This window comes from Doryrhamphus excisus, chromosome 9 (genome assembly GCF_030265055.1).
Source record: "Doryrhamphus excisus isolate RoL2022-K1 chromosome 9, RoL_Dexc_1.0, whole genome shotgun sequence".
Classification (NCBI taxonomy): domain Eukaryota; kingdom Metazoa; phylum Chordata; class Actinopteri; order Syngnathiformes; family Syngnathidae; genus Doryrhamphus; species Doryrhamphus excisus.
In genome coordinates, this window is record NC_080474.1 from 8,562,482 (window position 1) to 8,582,471 (window position 19,990).

Consider the following 19,990-nt stretch of genomic DNA (forward strand, 5'->3'; position numbering starts at 1 on the left):
CCAATCTCATGTATCTCATGAACTGAGTATGTCCTGATAATCCAAATAGTTGCAGAAAAATGGAAAAATTATTGTAAAAATGGATAGAATTTATTGTTGATGCGTTGTCCCGTACAGTCCATTCTGGCAAACTGGATTTCTCACCTTCTTTCTCACCTTGTTAATCAAACTGCTGGCACTTGAAACTTTCTTTGGTCCTGTGACAGGTTATTAAGCAGTCGAACTCAAGATGCGTGCACGGACAGGCTGACAGCACCATGTTGCGTGCTTTACAGAATAGAGCAAACAAACTACTTGGATTCATTCAATTTTGTATGAAAACTAACACAATGTATGAAAACCGAGGCAGAAAATGTGAGATGAAAACTAAATCATACAAAAACTGCATACAAAATGGAAGTTGCAAAAACGAAAAAAAAAAAAAAAAAAAAAACAACCTCCACATCCAAACCAAAAACAATTTGTCAGTTTTAGTTTGGTTGGATCTGACCATCTGACCTCTGACCTCTGAGCACCTAAACCAGGTCCTCCCACATGACAGGGTGGGATTTAATACGTTTGAATAAGTTGTACTTCTTCCCACTCCATTTCGAGCTTTAAATATGTTATATATTATTTCTTTCTTGCTTAGAGCCTATCATGGACTTGATTGCGCTATTTTTGGATATATTCTACAGTATTTGACTTTACAAACATTCCGAAATCTTCTCTCAACTTTTCAAAGTGAAAGTTGTTTTAATTGCAAAGTGGGGAACCAAGTGCAGATTTTCTTCTGTTGTCACTTCCTGTAAATATAATGACCAAGTGGCTTTTGTACATTGTGTATCATTCTGTGTTCCAAATAGAGTCAGTAGTCAATTTGTTGTAACTTATTAACATGTAGCTTATTAACATACTGCTTGCAGCGGTTATTGTGTGCTAAGTGAGGATCAGAAATAGAAAGAGCTGGAATGGCTGACAAACACAAAGCTGTGCGAAGCCTTTTGTCTCACTGTTACGTATATCCCTGAAGAGCCCTCCCCATCACACTGCAGCTTTCAGTCCAAAACAATAGCATAAGCATGAACAAGAACAAAAACAGGTAGCATCCATATACAGTATCCATATACTGTTTAGCGAGCAGACTGTCAACAAGGCACAGAGGGAAAGCCATGCAGATATTTAGCCAGCATTTAGCTAGTGAGAACATGTAAATCATTAACAAATCTGTCAGCTTGCTATAGTCCTATTCCTATACATTACACGCTCCCTGAAAAGCGAGCGCGAATGAGCATAATGATTCCCGCAAAAGTAACATTCTACAGTGAGTTTTGGTAAAACAACAACTCCATTTTCCAGCTTCACTAAGAATCCAGATTGGCATAACTCCGTATTCCTTGATTGTGGTTGGCTGCTGAGAATGTTTCAGAGGCAGAAATTGTCTTGCCCTGAGGCCAAGTCAGGACGCTTCATTGAAAAATACAACACAGTGGGGAAAAAAGATGTAAAATATTGTTCTTCTGTAGATGCAAAACATTTGAAGGGGGCTAGGTCTATCTGTTATTTATATCAACAGGAAAGAAGTACACAGTAAATAAACTACTTCCAGTCTGTCCACGGTTCTTCAAACGACTGCATACGCCCGTGGGTGCAACGGGCTTGAGTTCAAGAAGTAATAAGCAACAATTATGTTTGCTCCGGGACTCTCCCTGGAGTTTTGACATGTAATTAACTTCCACATACGTGTGCAGACAAAGAAGCCAAGACAATAAATGAATGTGAAACGTGGTGTGTGGCAAACTTTGTAACAGCTCTGAACTGAAGATAGTTCAGCATCATGACGTTGGCGCTGATTCTTATGGTGCCAGCAGCTGGATGTGGCAACCATACAGTTTAGATCTTCAGTTTTACAAGCTCAGGCATGCACCGCAAACATAGCAACAACAAGGACTGTGGTTTGAGCATCCCGTAATAAGTATTGTTTGACAGCATATCCTTTTTCTAATTTCTAGACTTGACTTGAATATGTGTTTTTATTTGCTGGTGGCAGCTCTGTGTGGAATCAGCTGTGCTCAGCGGACTGAAGTTGATGCACTCTGCTGAATATTTCATCCGCTGTTGCAAAGACATACACAAATGAGCACAAAAACAGGAAAAAGAAGCATTATCTTCTGAGATTTGTATTTGTCAAGTTTACTGGTATGATTATAGCACAACCGTCGTAACTTGCCACATAGTCAAACATCGCTACTTCACACTATAGTGGTTAAAAAAATGAATTAACTAATAAATGATCGCAGAGTTGGGGTTGGTTGTGGCCTATTATTATCAAACAATCTTGAAAAACTAGTTACACGTACTGTAGTATTTTGATCGTTAGGCGTCAGTTTTATGATGGGACATTGCCTGACATTACATTACCTTAACTTGCACTGCATGGACAGTTTGGCATGGTGGCACATTTTTGGCTTCTTATTTTGTCCTTCTTCCCCACTCAATTTCAAACCCTTCCTTAAGTTAAGAATAAATTGAAGGCACACAAGTTAGCTTGGTAGCTTGCTGTGCTTAAAGTGCAATGAAGTGCAAACAAAGATTTTATTTAACAGATGTACGTGTACGTATTACGTGTACTACATGTACTGTATCTAGATGCATGTCAGACTGGCTGCCCTGTAAATCAATCAAGTGACAAAAATCATAGTGAGGATGTGATAGGCTGTTGTCTGGCTATTGTACAAATTACTTTTGAGATACTATGGTAACTTTCCCAATGCTAACGTGTGAGTTAGTATGTCTTATCATGGCTACTATATTTAGTAATATGAATATAAATGTGACTACAACGGTGTTATTTCATGTCTATAGGACTATAATAATGGTAAAAACATGTTTTACTATTCTCTACCTACAAAAATATTCCGTTTACTAATATTGAATCCTGCTTTGCAGAAATTCACTTATTATGATTGGGTCTGGAACCGTGATAAACGAGGGACAAATATATAGTGGACCCCACACTAGTCAAACAAGTGGGCTGTTATAACAGTGGATCCTCGCACAGTCAGAGATTTCAGTCAAAAACATTTGTATTTTTTTCCTAGTAAACAGTTTATAAATACGCTATGTTACAGGTAATCCTTGGTGATCCTTGAAGGCAACAATGTCGCAAAAACAGGCGTTTTTATGGGAGTATCAATTATCCATCCATTTTCTGTACCACTTATCCTCAGGAAGGTTGCGGGCATGCTGGAGCCTATCCCAGCTGTCTTCACTCTGGACTGGTAGCTAGCTAATCCCAGTCTCTGAAACTACTGTAACTTTAAGACAAGTAGAGTAAAACTGGAAAAGTCAAACCACACGTTGCTGCGTGAAAGGGTTGAATGATGTCAGCGTATGGTTGTTTTGTTGTATTTAGGATTGGAACAGAAGCCGTTTCTTTGACGTCAATGTGAAAATGAATTGTCCAACGCAGTGATCAAAACCAGAAGGCAAACATCTGGCAAGCAGACTCTGAAACTCAGAAAACCAACTGCAATAGTCAAGAGGTCGATCTGTGCAGTGGTCGTAATGTCAGCAGCGAACATGTCATGGTATAAATCTATACTAGTCCTACAGGAAGTGAAACTGGGAGAAAATATGAAGTTACTTTGCTTCCACTCATCTGGAAGGATTTTGTGCAATATTTAAGTCGGTGGGAATTTGTGGCGATTCCACACCTCGCCTTTGTGGGCCTTGTTTCATGGACTAGGACACAGTCATGCTGAAACAGAGGCGTCCTTCTCCAGTTTATTGCTACCATCGTATGATTGATTGATTCATTAACAGCGTGTTTGTCCATGTAGCGTACAAGTCGCAAGGCTATGCCGGAAAAACATTGGTTTTATTAATTATTCAGCAGTTTTAGACCGCATGGTTGTTTCAATTACATGTTGGATATATTGGAATACATAATGGCCATTACACACACATTTTGTTGAAGTCATATTCATTTAAGGTCATAAGCTGATGTTTTGTCACCATAAATTATTTATACTCCATTTTCAGCGTGCCACACGACAGAAAGATAAAGTCTACAACTTCAATATGCAGATTTGTCTTCCTAAATAACTACGGTAATGTTTTGTAGCAATGCATTGTAGATTTTCAAGTACAAAACTTAAATGAAGTGTTAAAAGCAGATGGATGTCCCTTCTCTTTCCATCACAAGCAGGCTGCTGGCTAGTCCTGACACATTTAGGATATATGGCTCCCTTCAGGTCGCTCCCTGTGCCATCCGTTAAAGCCAACAGTCTACTTCACGTCCACTGGTTTCCTTCACCTGTCACATGTCACAATATGACTGCAGCCGTAACATGCAGTGGGCCATGATGATGAAAGGGGGGCGAGCCCCACGGTTGCATTTTTAATGTGCCCTTTGCAACCAACATACAGCACAATATTGCTTTTATCAATATGCTTGTCTGTGGCAGCAGAGATGACTACACACACCATATATCTGCATACTCTAGATTTGTAGTACAGCTTGTAGTAAAGGTGACAGACATTGACTCCTTGTAAATACTGTATAGTGTGAGCGAATGTGTTGTCTTGGTATTGGCTCAGTGGCTCCAATATTGCACACACATGCTGTAGATACAAAGCGACACAGACTCAATTTATTGATGTGTTACAGGCGGTCTTCTCAAGTGAAATTAAAACATATTTGTTATTCTAAGTGCCGACTGTAAAAGTGACCAATTATTAGTACAGACAGTAAAAGTCCAATTTCCAATTTCATTCATCAGCAGTGCATAGCATTAATGAAAATGGTGTCCCCAAATCTCCCTGACAAAACTGAACTGAAGTGAACTGAACTACATACTGACAAAATATTTGCAGTCAATAGCCCACAAAAAACGGCAAAAGCAACACTGCAAATTCCGCAAAGTAACATTGCTTATTTATAAAAGGAACAGCCATCCATCCATTGTCTATGCCGCTTATCGTCACTAAGGTGAGACCCAGGACTGATCGTAAATGGGATATTTTCATAGAAAATATAGATAGCATAGAAAACCTGTTTACAATCTTTTAATATTATTAGAGCCCTATACATATATTACACCGGTATTATCCAATATAGTAGACATAAGAAAAAGACATAAGAAAAATAAGCCATTTAAGTGACGCTGGGGGTTCTGAGTTGAGTTTTACTTTGGCATGGGTTAAGTTGTTTTAGGGATTATTTTCAAATCTGCAATAAAAGCCTGTTGTTTTGGCAATCAAGTGTAGTACTTGGGTGTCTCGCTGAACATTACAGTAATATTACTGACACTGAGCAACCAGTGTAGAATACTCCACATCATCACAACGTTTTTGAATGTGTCTTCTGAATGCCTCATATTTGGATTTCTATCCATGTGGCCTGAAAATGCTTATTTAGAAATATGCCTAAAATTTGCTTAAATATCACCAATACTAAGCCGCATTCAACCACAAAATAGCTAAAGTCTATTGAGTGAAGTTGCAAAATTGGAAGTATGGGGGGGGCGTGCTATGACTGTACTAAACAAAAAGATCAGGATAATACAGTAGACCTACACAGATGGCCACTACTGGTAGAAGCACCATGACCTAGACATGTTAATCCCTGTCCAGACATGTTGCAAATGCCTATAGAGAAGGAGGATCAACCTCACCCGTGATCTCATGTGCAGAAAGTAAAAGCAAAGATAATCACATACCCATAGACATGCTTAATATGGCAAGATGGCACACCATTCAAAGCAAATACACACATTGGAAAATAAACAATAACACACAAACAGCGATCGCAATTGCTCACCAACATACAGCAGATGTAAAGAGATGTAAAGAAGATTAAGGAAACTTTGGTAGCAATTACAAGCGGACATGATATGCTCGTTGATCGTTGGCAATGACATGACAAGATGTCCATCAATGCCTCAGGTTAAGCAAAGCTCATATGGCGTGAGGGTGTGTCTGACAAAGTGTGGGTTCATACCTGGCAGGTCGCAACCGAGGACCTCCATCCTCATGCCAATCCCAGCAGGAGACCACCTCTCTGGAAAAACTCGGATGTACTGAGTGATTAACTCATCAAACCGACGTACCTCCGGCATATCATAGTGGCTGTTGCCCTCCAAAATCTGACAAAAAGAAGGAATAACAGAACTTTGTTTAATAAAGGTGTGTGTGTGCGTCTGTAGGGAATCTAATCATAATGATGAGTTACGGTATTATTTGGGTTTTATTTTTTTCTTTCATTTGCATTTGTGGAAAGGAAATGTGGATAAACACGTCTGCTGCTATGTGGCAAAGAGTCAAGAAGAAAATCTGCCTTCGTTGAAGACAGCTGCTTGTTTGACTGTCAGCTGTTACATTAAGATCCTTCTGTTATTTGCCATCAAAGAGCTCATCTTTAGATTTGCAGCTATTTTGGCCTTTACATGTATAGCTGTCAAATAAAACAAATAACAAAATATAGCAGCTGTAGTCCAACAGTCATGTGAGTCTGAAGGACAGTATTGATTCCCAGAACAGTGCGACATGTGCCGTCAAAATAACAATAACAATCAATCCAACAGTCCAACACTACACAAAATGTAAGGTTTGGAAACTGTAATATAAACTTCATGCATTAAACTCCAAGAATTCAAATAAAAATATAAAAAAAAACGTACAAAGGATTCCCAGGTTGCCCATTTCCAAAGACAGGCAGATGAGAAAAAACAGCAGACACTCAGTTGTACTATTACAGCTCTTAAAGACATTCTCATTGAGGAGAGGGGAGTTTAAAGGCCCCCGTCTCCCAGCGCCTTCAGCTGCCAGCAGTGTTGAGTGGTGATGCAGGAAAGACAATTTTTAATTACACCCCTGAGAGAGAAATCGGGGATGAGTGAACGGGAGGATGAAAGACAGACAAAAGCAGGGAGACGAAGAGTACAGAAGACTCACAGAGGACCAGACAGAATGTGGAGCATGGTGATTAAATTGAATAATTATCAGAATTAATGCTGTAATATATATATTTTTCCAAGAATGACATGGCTGGAGGAAAGACGGACTTATTAATGAAAGAAAAGCAGAGGGGTTTGATAGAAAGTTGTCTAGGAGAGAAATGGCCAGATGGCGGTTTGCAGCTTCCTTGAATCACAGATTAATGTGGTTGAATATTTTCTAACAGCATGAAGTCACGTCACCTTAGCCTTAGCTATATTGTTATGAAGACCAAAAACATTTTTTGCAACCTGTGTCTAGGTCATTTTTCATAGTACAGGTGGTCCTCTGGTTAGGAATATGTTCGATTCCAAGAAAGTGATATAAATTGAGTTTTGGTGCAAGTTGGATTTCCACCTAAATTATACCTAATGACCCTAATTTCCAGTGTATAAATTGGTCAACCGAAGACCAACTTCTATGGATGTGCATTGTGTTCTGCGTCTTTGTTGTGTATTAGGGCAACCTGTCGGTGCTCCGTTCTATGTGTCTTGTTATTGTATTTACTACTGCTACCTGTAGAGGTTGTTGTATAATCATGTTGAAGGCAAGTGCAACTCCACTTCACCCCTTTGTCACTTTTGAGTGTTTAAACAAGAGAGAAATGTGGGAAAATGTTAATGCCTGTCTGAAAAAAGTGTATAAAGTGTATTGTGAGAGGTTTCATAGCGTTAAAACATGTAATTTATTGTAAAGAAATTAAGTTGGCTACTTTGCGGATTTCACTTATTGCGGCATATTTTGGGAACCAATCCCCCACGATAAACAATGGAACACTGTAGTAGAATAAGTAGAAAGAATTTGTACAATCAAATCCAATGCAGTTGTGTTCCTTTATGACAAAGAATTGACGAGACATTTACCTTTGCAAACCCTGTCTTACTGTCCGTGATGAATGTCCAGTCCTTGCCAGTCAAACTGTGAGCCAGTTTGTACTTCCTGACAAACGCTCTGTTCTCAGCACTGGTGCTGCCCTCCAGCCCTCTTGCACCCTGGGTGATGATTCCACGCACCATTTTGGGCACACCAAGGTCCACCTGCAACATATACACACAATTATAACCATTTGCTCGGTTTCTGTTCTACAAAAAACAGGCTCTTCATGGCAACGGTCTGTTGGTTAACACACAAAGCTGTTGTATGGTCCCTCATATGTGGAGTCACAATCCATTTATCCTCTTTCATTTAGTCAGGATGAAATCGTTTCAATGATATTAACAGCTTGCATTGACAGTGTATTAACTGGTCATGTCAGCATTTGGAGAATAGAAGCCATATGGATACAATAAAGTACCTGCAGCCATTCCTCTCCAGCTACGGGCTGTGTTGGGTTGGGAAACCAGCCTGACCGACTGGCAACCAGCCTTGCTGCGCCCATGGAGCCGTGGATATCCCTCATGGAGGATGCTGAGATCTGCGAGTCAGGAAGAAGTCCAGACAGCATGCCTTGCAACTCTGAGCAGGGAGCATCTGAAAAAAGATTCACAGACAAATAAATCACATCACATCATCATTTGTTTTGGTACACTGAAAGCACAACATAACAAACATGTGGACCATTCAAAAGAGAAAGGCCATGGACTATCCCGAAACAAGGGTGGAAGACCTCTGAATTTTAAGTCTTAAAGAGAAGACCGTTGTCATTTCAGAGGTAAGTAAACAAAACACGGCCGTGCTGTGTCCCTCCTGTGTGTTGAATTGTTGCATTGGGCTGTTGGCCTTTTTTGGTCCAAAGGTGTCCACTACAGGTCAAATGATGTTAAATGTTCATTTCTGTCATGTGATAACATTGTGCAAGTGAAAAAGCCTTTAGCAGACCTTTCTATATAGATTTTCATTCTTGTGGCATGAGTGGAGGGATACAAATCTCATCTCCTCCCGTTCCCTCTTTGCAAAGCTAGGTGAAAGCGATGTTAAATGTTCAGTTGTCCATTTGTCATTTGCACCTATTTTTGCATTATTTTGTGCATGTAAAACTATAATTATTGTCAATAGAATGTGTTTCGTGTTCAAATGTTTGTGTGTCTATAACAGATTCATTGGATTTGTTTTCTGTGGGAAAACTTTCCTTGGTTAGAGTCCGGTTTGAGTTAGACCTTCTTCATGACGTTAACCAAACATTGGAATATGTTGTGCAAACAAATAATATAGATACAGGATCATTTATATAAAGTCAACAAAAATTCTAATGCAAAAATTTCGTTTTTTCTCCCATCTCTGACGAGCCGAATGCAAACATGTAGTGTCGAAAAGGCCTATTTCTAACGACTAAGGGCTTCTTTGGTGTGTTTTTCTTTCATTTTGAGCTCACTAGGTGAGTTAGTGTGACTGTTTTGATCGTTATTGGTTTTGTTCTCCAATCACTACTGACTACATGATCCTGATGCGGCCTGCATCATGTCCAATGTCAGCTTGGATTGGATCCAACGCCGCCCACACTTTTAAACGCTCAGAGGCATTGATAGAGCTGAAAGATGGGTGGATGTGATCTTGGAGGAAAAAATTATTGTGTGATTTTTCCACTTTGCAACGCCTCTGAACTGCTTCTCATCAAACCATCTGAGCATTTTGCCTTCATGCTACTTCGAAGTTGTTGCAAGACTTCAGCTATGCTCTGGGATTTGGGATAGGGAATTGAGCCCAGAAAGTCCCAAATGGAAGAACAAAATGAAAGCACGGTTCGGATCAAAGCGATACGCTTTATTAGCCTGACAAATGTGTTTTAGCATAACAAGATTCAGAACCTTACATTTATGAATAATAATGGAAACAAAAAGGAGGAGTGCCAAAAGAATTGCCTTATCATTTTCAATGAAAGCAGCGATAAAATGACAGGAGATGTGAAGCGTGAAAGGAAGAATGAGAAGGAAGAGTGAAGACCAAATAAAAAGGAGGCGATAAAGGACGAGGACGCTAAAAAGCCAGAAAGGTCAAACGAAATTTCAAGGGAGGGAAATGGGAAATCAGAAAATGATTAGCATAAAATAAGGAAGAAAGCAAAGGAATGAGTAGATTTAAAGAAAGAGGGAGGATATTGACAGTGTAGGGTGACGATGATTGATGGTGACATTCTCCAGGTCTTGGTGGAGATGAATGTTTAATGATGTGATGTTTGCAACTGCACCTCATGGCAGTAAATAATGAATCAACAATAAACAACAACAGCTCCTGACACGGAGGAAAAGCTCCCTCTATAGCGCAATAAAAACTGATTAGGCAGGAGAAAATTCCATTACCATATTGTTTATTTTGAAGTTGTTTTTACTTTTGTATTCTTTCGAGCAGATGCGGCTCACAAGCAGACCTAATGAGGATGCAATCTCTGGAGATGACAGAAATAGTGAGAGGGCGTAATAACACAAGGCCAATTGTGCTGTACTGGATTCGGAGTCCCTGGCCCTCTCCTGGTCCAAACTTGCATTTTTGTCACAGTCTTTCCTTTAAATTAATTTACAGGATTTTCCCCTGACATGTTCAGCCACTACCGAGACAAGTTATAAATACTAGCAAGTTATGAATACTACACTTTTTAACTTAGAGTTAAGTTTTGTCTCTAGGCAGCAAAGGGTCTGAAAAGTCACTAAATCGAGCAACACAGACTGTTGGAAGCAAGAGGTTGCAGAACTGCTTGAAGCGGAAATGCAAATTTGATTGGCTGGTAGCGTTACGTGGGGTGCTGTGCTGGCTGGAAGCCGAGAAGTGCTGTGCCCAAAAGATGTTGCCCAGAAGACAAGGTGACAAAAACATGCATGTGCTTAACTTTTAACCCATTTTCTTTCACAAGGCAGGGAGAGGAAAATGAATAACTTCACTGTTTCTAAGACATTTGAACTTTTTTTCCATTTTCCAAATTTTCCAGGACGTGTCGGAACCCTTGGCTTGCAGGAGGAGTGGTCACGTTAATTAACCGGCACACCGTTATTATGCACATCATGGGTGAGTGCCCTGAGCGCTCTGATATGTGCTCAAATTCGGCACACTTCCTTTTGGCACAGAGTCCAACTGTGTTTATCATAGGATTGTCACAATACCAGAATTTCAGTAGTTTGTACCAATACCGTCTGGTTGCTGTGTGTGCCACAAATGGTCCACGGGCCAAGCGGTTGAGACCCTCTCTTTACAATGTTGAGGCATTTATTTAAAGACAGCAGGCATTCTTCTTTGGCACTGCCCGACGAGAGAAACAAGTGCTCTAAAAACAAGTCCAAAACAACTGGGAATTTGCAAGGTAGATTACCAAAATCAAGGTCAAAGTGGTTTATGATCAGACTTAGCAACACTGTTACTCAGTTGTCTCAAGGTTCATAAGCAGAACTACCTACGTCAGAGTCGATACGGCTCGCCAAAGGAGATTGTAGATACTGAATATAATTACAATTGCCTAAAAAAGCAGGTATCAATGTACATTTTCCATGACTATCGACTTGGGTACCCTGCTACTGGCTGGCGACCAGTCCAGGGTGTACCCCGCCTCACGGCCAAAGCCAGCTGGGATAGGCTCCCAGCATTTTGACAAAGAAAATGAGAAACACAATTGAATTCAAGAAATAACGCAAATGTTCTTGATTTTGTTGCCTTGTAGCCACCTTTGTCTACAATCGAGTCTTCATTATTGACTTAAATGTTCATTGAGCCCTTGCATTTGTCATTTATATGCATTTTGAATTGTTTTCTGCGTGTAAACTACGTATAACTGTAAAACAATTAAAAAAAAAGTTTTGACTGTGGATTTGCATTATTTGTCATAGGACAACTTGATTCGGTTAGAGTACGTTTCAGTTTGAGTTGGACATTCTGGAATGGATTAAAGACGCTAACTTAGGTTCCACTCCATACAAGCACGTGGTGTCATGTCTTCCGTCAGACGGTGGACTCTTCAATCAGACTTTGGGCTATTGCAGTTGTAGATACACACATGCACAACTACACAATTGCTTTTTGGTTCAAACATACACCCCCCAAAAAATCCCAGGCTCGAGAAGAGAATGATAAGGCTGCTATAAACAAATGATTGATAGATGCTGCAGGGCTGAAATAAAATGAGATTAAAGACAGAGTGAAGGAGGGGTCGGGGGAATGAACACTTGGATGATGCTGTAACGGGGGGAGATTTAAGAGTCGAGATGTGGAGAGAAAATGAGAGAGGGCAAAAGAAAAATATGAGCGCAGGAGTGGTGGCAAATAGATGGGACCGAGCTAAACGTATGAGCAGGAAGAAGTCAGCGGTGCCATTGAGACGGTATGGATAGAAAGTGAGAAAAAGGAGAGCAAGAGACATAAAAACTTGATTTAAGTTAATGGCATGTCACTGTCTGACTACTTTATGAGCACCTTTATAGGCCTGCATAGAGCATTACGCATCCCCTAGGGCAGTGTGATAGGCTGTGTGCCTGTTTGTCAATATGTCTACATCTGAGAGAAGAAACAAAAAGATACTGTGGGGCTGCAGTGTGACTTTGGTAAGAGTGAGTAGAGTGTCTTCACCAGATACTTGACGACTTAAAGCCATTCCGCAGCAGCGATTTTAAATGCAGGGAAACAGAATGGTTGCAGCAACGAGGGTGTGTGTACTATGTCCCCAATGTCCTGACTCCCCTTCGCTCCTCAATGACATGTTACTGACATGTTACTGTTACTAATACTGAAGAAATTCACGTTCATTGTATCTGAAGTTAGCCTTCACAAAACATCGAACAATACCAAAATGTACAGTTTAGTTATTAATACTTCAAAGAGAAACCTGCGGCACCACCCAACCCACATCCCGGGAGAAGATGAGAACATCCCCAGACATCGGCCATCAAAGCCAGCCCGAGACCACAGTTGCATCCACAGACACCATAGACCTCATAGCACCAAGGTACACCACCAAATGCCTGATACGCTACCCAGCCACAGTCATGCAGAGGCAATTGTGGCTCTGTTAGTCATTCATCGGATGAGGTGGTTATTTGGGTACAGTTGGGAATAACATGAAATATGAATATGCTGATTTTATGTTTCTCTCAAATGCCCGATACTGACTTTCTTACCAACATCCAACATACCAATTGTCCAGCACTTCATTACCAATACCAACCAAACAGGGATACCGGCAGCAGCTCTTCACTCAAACTAATATAGTGTAATGAACACATTATGTCCTTTATTTTTTATTCTATTTTATATTTTATTTTATTTTTTAACAGCAATGATACAATGTGAAAAGCTGCATATTTACATGTGGCACAAACATTAAAGTAAAGTGCAAAATATGAAACGCTGGACCAATACAATTAGTGAAATAATAAACTAGATTAATAAGAGGCCGAATTCAGCCATAAACAACAAGATTTATTGTTTATGTGTGTGAGGTTTCTCCTGTTTTTTTATTTTGTTGTTATTATTGTTTTTTATTTTTCATATATATATATATATATATTTTTCATATATTTGGGAAAACTGGAATAGAATGAAGCCTGAAAAATTCAAAGCGCAAAGTGGTGAGGGATTACTGTAATTCTAGATTTTATTGTTTATTATTATTTTATATTTATCTAATGAACTGGTCTCCTCCAATTAACATATTCATTCTTAAAATAAACAAATGGTGCTTGCAGATATTATAAATATTCATTCATTCATCAATTTTCTACCACTTATCCTAACAAGGGTCGCGGGTGTGTTAGAGCCTATCCCAGCTGTCTTGGGGCGAGAGGTGGGGTACACCCTGGACTGGTGGTCAGCCAATCACAGGGCACATATAGACAAACAACCATTCCCACCCACATTCATACCTATGGACAATTAGGAGTCGCCAATTAACCTAGCATGTTTTTGGAATGGGGGAGAAAACCGGAATACCCGGAGAAAACCTACGCATGCACGGGGAGATCATATTCATTCTTCAAATTCATTCAAGCAAATGGCGGGGTCGCAGATACTATAAATATGTTATCTTCTAATTTTCAACTCCTTGTAAGGTGATGACACAAGCTGTTAGTAAATATAAAATGGGATTGTTATTATTACTCCTTTCTATCATTGGACATTTTTAGGCCGCTGGAAATGACCAAAAGATGTGCTAACCACTAAGAGTAATGACAAATGTAGGGTGATTAATGCAACTTAAATATATGAGGCAAATAAGGCAAAAACAGGTGCACTGATAGCTGACATTACCCACTCTCCTTTTCTGATTTCACGCAGAAACACACACACACACACAAGCAGTCATATGGTGAGGGTGTGATTGTGACTTGTATGGGTGCTGAAATAGCCCCCCAGATAAGAGCATATCTGTTGCTCTCAATGGCCACTACAATGGCAGCAGTGAGCGGCTCTAACCTAATAATGATACAGTGAAACACAAACACACACCTGTACACTCATACACACATTGATTGAAACCTGTGCTTTTGCCATCCCCAGAACACACAAACATGGACTCTCTAATTAAGTTTTATCTATTTATAGTATTGAGCTGATTACGCCGGTTGAAATCCTGTTTGTTTGCCAGGGCTTCAGATGAAAGCCGAGAGTCGGTTACTCTCTGATGTAATCACCCACACATTACACTCTCGTATTATTCTATTAGGACCAACCGTGTTTCTTTTGTGTACGTGTGTGAGAGACGGAGTACATGGACACGAATGAGGGAACGTGCATGCAAGTGTGTGTGTTGCATGTGAAAAGGAAATAAATAAATGATGGAAAGCAAGAGTATTAATTGATTCATTAACGCATAGCAAATGATTAAAAAAAAACAAAAAAACATGCATCTTTCTTTTACAGGAAATGTTTTCTGAAGGACTTATTCTTGCTCCGACCTGCCTTGTGCCAATGTTAAAGCCAGTATATCACCCCGATAGACGAAGACCATGTTTTTACAGAAGCCCCTCGAGGAGATTGGCTGGAAAACCTCTTTAACACTCACCAGAAAAAAGATACTTCATCTTTCTTACCAGTAATCTGACAGCCGTAAAGCTCAAACCGCAGTGCGATGCCATTCTTCCATGACTGAGGTCTGATTCGCACAAAGCGGGCCAGAACGGGCTGAGGGATCCGATTGAGAACCACCTCGGTGGCATCGGTATTTGCATGGAAGACCTACGAAGACAAAGACACAAATCAATTAGAATAACAATACATCTTGACGATCTTTAACAAGGATATTTAGCAATATCTTTATCGCTATTAGAGGGGTGTCACAAGCTCTTGTGACACATCAAATTCTTGTTCCGAAGACAAAAAAAATGTCTTGTGGGCACTTGTTCTGGTAATAAATGATTACACTCATTTATTGTTCTGGTAATAAAGGATTACACACAATAAATGAAAATGAACTTCATATTCTGCCATGTGCATGCATGCCTGTTTTCTTTGTCTACCCCCTCCAAACAAGCATGAAGAGGTTCACTGGTTCACTCTGGGCATTGTTTTAAGCACCTTGACACATTTTTTCCATAGAATAATGGCATGAACAGAGTGAGCCCTTCCATCAGTTAAAGTCTCTATGTCTTGGTGGGTGGAGGCAGGGCCGCTAGCATACACACAGAATGGAGGAGAGTGTCATGTAGTACAACTTGTGTTCTGTGAGACCATGAATGCATCCGGCTGAGTTCTGACTGGTGATTGGATGAGCGCAAGGAATGGAGGGGAAACCGTTTGGCTCCTTGCTTTAGTTGAGACCTGATAGACACGTCTTCTCCCCCAAGTAAACTAAACTAACCATCGATGTATCATATATCATATATCGATATATCATCATCAAAGACATTTTCAACAGAAACATGCAACACGTTCTGACAGGTTGTCAAGTAGATGTACAAATGTGACAGTGTCTTAGCTGCAGTCCCCTGCACATGACGGGCTCGAACAAGCCACCACATCTGACTGATAGGCACCACACACAAGAGGTGACATTGCGTCTAGTCCATTAATTTTCAATGAAACCTGCTCAACAGGGTGATTATTGCAACCGCACATGTTGCTGGCTTGCGAATTGTCAAGTTATCAATACTGTCGCCAGACAAGGACCAATCAGCCAGAGGGCCCCGCTTTGGCTTATGATCAAGACCCACGGCTGACCAACTCTCCTGATAGCACTACATCTAGGAACTGGACGATTAGGCTATTTGAATTTTCTTTGTACATATATACTAAATTGTGTCGTATGTTGCCCACTCGACATCCATTGCAGTCTGGTCATCCTGGAAGGGAGATTCTCCCCTTCTCCAGTCCTTTCTCAAGGTTTCTTTTTTCCCCAAATGGGTTTTGAATTTTTCCTTGCCTGAATGGGGGTTCAGATCAGGGGACATAGTTTATCGTCTATTGTTTTCTATTTTTGCCTGCTTGTTGTATGAATAAACCTGACTTGTGATGAAGGATTATTTTGCTAAGTTCCATGTTTATATAGCCATGGAACACAATATTCTGTGTGCCTTGAAAAATCAATCAAAAACAGTCAGTACTGAAGGGATTGAATTTCAAAAAATGAATTGAATACGTAAAGAATCTGCCATTACTTCAGCTTAACTAAAGACACCACATGATATTAATACCAAATTTACCACACTAAATCGAACTGACAATGTTTATTTCATAAAATATACGATGGAAAACTGTGCAACAATAGCTCATGAATCATCTGATTCTTGAGCAAATACCTGTCCAATGTTGTTTCTTTAACCTAAGTCAATATGCAAACTACAGGCAATCATTTCAGGCTGTAGTGAACATGCATGCAGTTGAACAATAACCACTTGTTTATTAAACCCTTCCATATACAAAGGCATTGCACTGGAGAATGTTTTATTAGCGGGAGTAAAAATAAAGGCTTGTTAATCATTGCAGCACATATTTATGGTTCACGGTGGTCTGTTCACCATGACAAGATTTATAAATAAATCCTCCCGTCAATGCACACACAAAGACGGGGCAAAAAGAAAAGTACTGTACATAATGTTCCTTTTTACAAAGAGCAAAAGGAGTGTAAAGGTTAACATACACTCAGACGCACAAGTCTGAGGCCAAGGTGTGTGTCATAAATCAAGAGTGTAAATATGCGGGAAAGCTTCCTCTTCTCACGTCCTCTTGAGTTAAACACACACAGACAGACGCACACACGCAAGAGCAAACACAATCTTTACTCCTTCACACAAAGTGAGCAAAGAAAAAACACACACTGTCTTCCAACTTCAACAATCTGATAAACACACTCCAGAGAACACACACTGTCTTTTTCCACTGCTGGTGCCCTCTGAGCCGAACAGCCCCCCCCCCCCCCCCCCCCCCCCCCCCGAAAAAAACCCCCAAAACACAAATTCAGTTAAAAGATGCATTCTGAGATTGCCAGAAGTGTTCTTTTTATCAAACACTATGACTTCATATTTCTGTCTCAATCTGACCATGTCATGTGTGCGTCATGTAAATTTATGGCTGTCATGTGTGCTGGCCTTAGCTCAAGTCAACACAGCTGGGCTTCTCATTTTCTGTTCCCTGCCTATATCTGCCTTTGATTTGGACATCTTCTTCACTCTGTCTCCCTGTCACAATAACTTGTTAATGTCTACATAAGAATGATACAGTAATCCTTCATTTATTCCAGTTAATTGGTTCCAGAACTGACCGTGATAAATGATTTTCCACAATGTAGAATTCCATATTTACTGTTTAAATTGAATATTTTTGTAGTTAGAGAATACCTGTTGGCAACATTCTAAATGGAGTGTTTAACATTATTAGACTGTGATTGGCTGGCGACCAGTCCAGGGTGTACACTGCCTCTTGCCCGAAGACAGCTGGGATAGGTTCCAGCATGCCCATGACACGAGTGAGGATAAGCGGTACAGAAAATGGATGGATGGATGACAGTATTAGCGCTTTCAAGAAATTACACCCCTTTACAGTTGTCCCTTGCAGTTTGAACATCGCTCCCCCACCCATAGTTCTAAGTGTTAGGTTTAGAGTAAAGAAATGGGAAGCTTAGCTCATTATATACTATGTAGCTATTGTTTCAGCGGTGGCTGTCTCTTGTGCCACTTCAGAGATCCCATACACATAAGCGGTGCGTAATGTGTTGTAAACAAAGGTAGTGTATGTCTATGTGTGGAAGTCTGTCCTGAAGTTTGTCCTGTATCAAGTGACAGTAGCCATGTTTACATGGACCCGAATATTCCAATTCCATTCGGGTTATTTGCTCAAACGGAAAGAATCTAACCTTTGTATACACCTCATTTCAAAAGAAAAGTGCCAATCTGAATGAATATATAATCGGATTCACAGGGGTGGAATATTCCTTTCCCCAATCCGATTGAGGTATCTTGTACCCGCTCATCGGAAAGTTGTCAGGGTGTTTTCTTCTTTGTGGTGTTTTTCTTCTTCTGTTGTTTATTGGCGGTTGGCAAGCAGCTTTCGTGTGCATTACCGCCATCTGTGGAACAGAATCTAAACCCTTCTATACGCCATTCACAAGTCCAGTTTTATTAAAAAAGAAAATACACATCTATATAAAACATGTGCCGAGCTTAATTATACTAAATACTTAGTATAATTATAGTTATAATTAGTTAGTTATAATTATAAATTATTAATTAATTAATTATTAATCATAATTATATATTTAATTATAATTATAGCTTAATTATACTAAAATATTAGCAAGATTGAACTTTATCTTTTCCTGTTCCCAGGTGCGTTCTTTCAGCGAATGCTGAGATATGGCATAACACGCAGCTTGAGACGTTCTTTGATTTTAAAAAATGGAGGCGAGCAATCAGCACTGGACTGCTGCGGAAAGTTTGTTTTTGATTCAAACTCAATTTCAAGACTGGACAAATGAAAAACTGGCAATACGGAGTTATTCCAACAAGTGAAAGAAAAACTTGAGGAAGTCGGTATCACGTGATGTTGGTGTTTACGCTTTACTGCGCATGCCCCATTGACTATTCTGGTTGATTATAGCGGCGCATGTAGACACGGGATTGGAATATTCCTTTCCATGTATACCATTGCTTTCGGAAAGGTCATTCGGAAAGAGAAAAACTCTGACTGATGTCAATCTGTTTTTTTTTAATGCCATTCGATCGACCCACATTACATTACTACAACTTTCCCAGTGCTAACAGTGAGTCGTCATGTCAACTATATTAGGTAATCTGAGTTTAAAGGTAACATTAGGGGTGTTATTTAATGTCTATAGTAATAATCTAATAATCGTTTTTAGAAGGTCATAAACAGGTTGATATGTGCTAATTGATTAATATTGCAATCTACTTTGTGGAAATTTAGTATGGTCAGTGAATATATTCAGAGTTCATATATTTTTGACAGACTGGCTTGTGTGAGTGCAGTAAACCTCTTTCAAGAGAGCCAAAGGCCTTGCAATTACTTGCTTGGGTACTCATTTATAGACATTTGCCTTGTTTTTCTGTGTATTGATTCATCGTTTCTTCCTTGTCTCAAACTATTAAACAACAGAACCCTTCAGGGGTAACAGTGTGAATAAAGGTGCTCTCTGAATTACAGGAGAAGGATCAAGGCCCTGGGCCAATCGGGGATTGAACCCACGACCCAATGTGGGTACCATATGAAGGCATACTCAGTGAACTGGTGCCCTTTTAATAGCCTCAAAACTAATTTAATGATGGAAAAATGCCAAGAGGCCCCGAAAGTCGTAATGGGATTGTAATGGCAAGCGTGTGTGTGTGTGTGTGTCACTGTGTAAAAGTATAATTATAAAGTCTCACTCTAAGGATTTGGGGCTGGTGGTGGCTTTCTGATTTCCCCCGGTGACCAATGACACATTTCCTCAGCATACACAAATACACACAGCGCTTTGTTCGGGGTCACCAAACGGAGCTGCAACTGTAGAGGCGCTTTGACTGTGACAAATGTTGTTTTACAACCGCTAAGCAGACGCAAATCCCTTTAGTGCAAGGCTACTGTGCATATTTAAGACTCCTGGTTGGCTTTAAGTTGAGCTGTTAATGCTTTTTTCGCTTTATAAATAGGTAATAAACATTTTCAGCCT

General features: G+C 39.9%; 1 protein-coding gene across 2 annotated transcripts in view; it reads right to left on the minus strand.

Annotated features, from left to right (window-relative positions):
• Positions 1–19,990, minus strand: part of LOC131135492 (neuropilin-2-like) — a 109,547-nt gene that overhangs the window by 34,213 nt on the left and 55,344 nt on the right. For both annotated transcript variants that reach the window (XM_058081458.1, XM_058081459.1), the window contains exons 8-11: positions 14,922–15,066; positions 8,273–8,448; positions 7,842–8,015; positions 5,984–6,128 (exon numbers count right to left, since the gene is read on the minus strand). In XM_058081458.1, the coding sequence (XP_057937441.1) occupies positions 5,984–6,128; positions 7,842–8,015; positions 8,273–8,448; positions 14,922–15,066 (640 nt within the window). The remainder of the gene's footprint in view (positions 1–5,983; positions 6,129–7,841; positions 8,016–8,272; positions 8,449–14,921; positions 15,067–19,990) is intronic.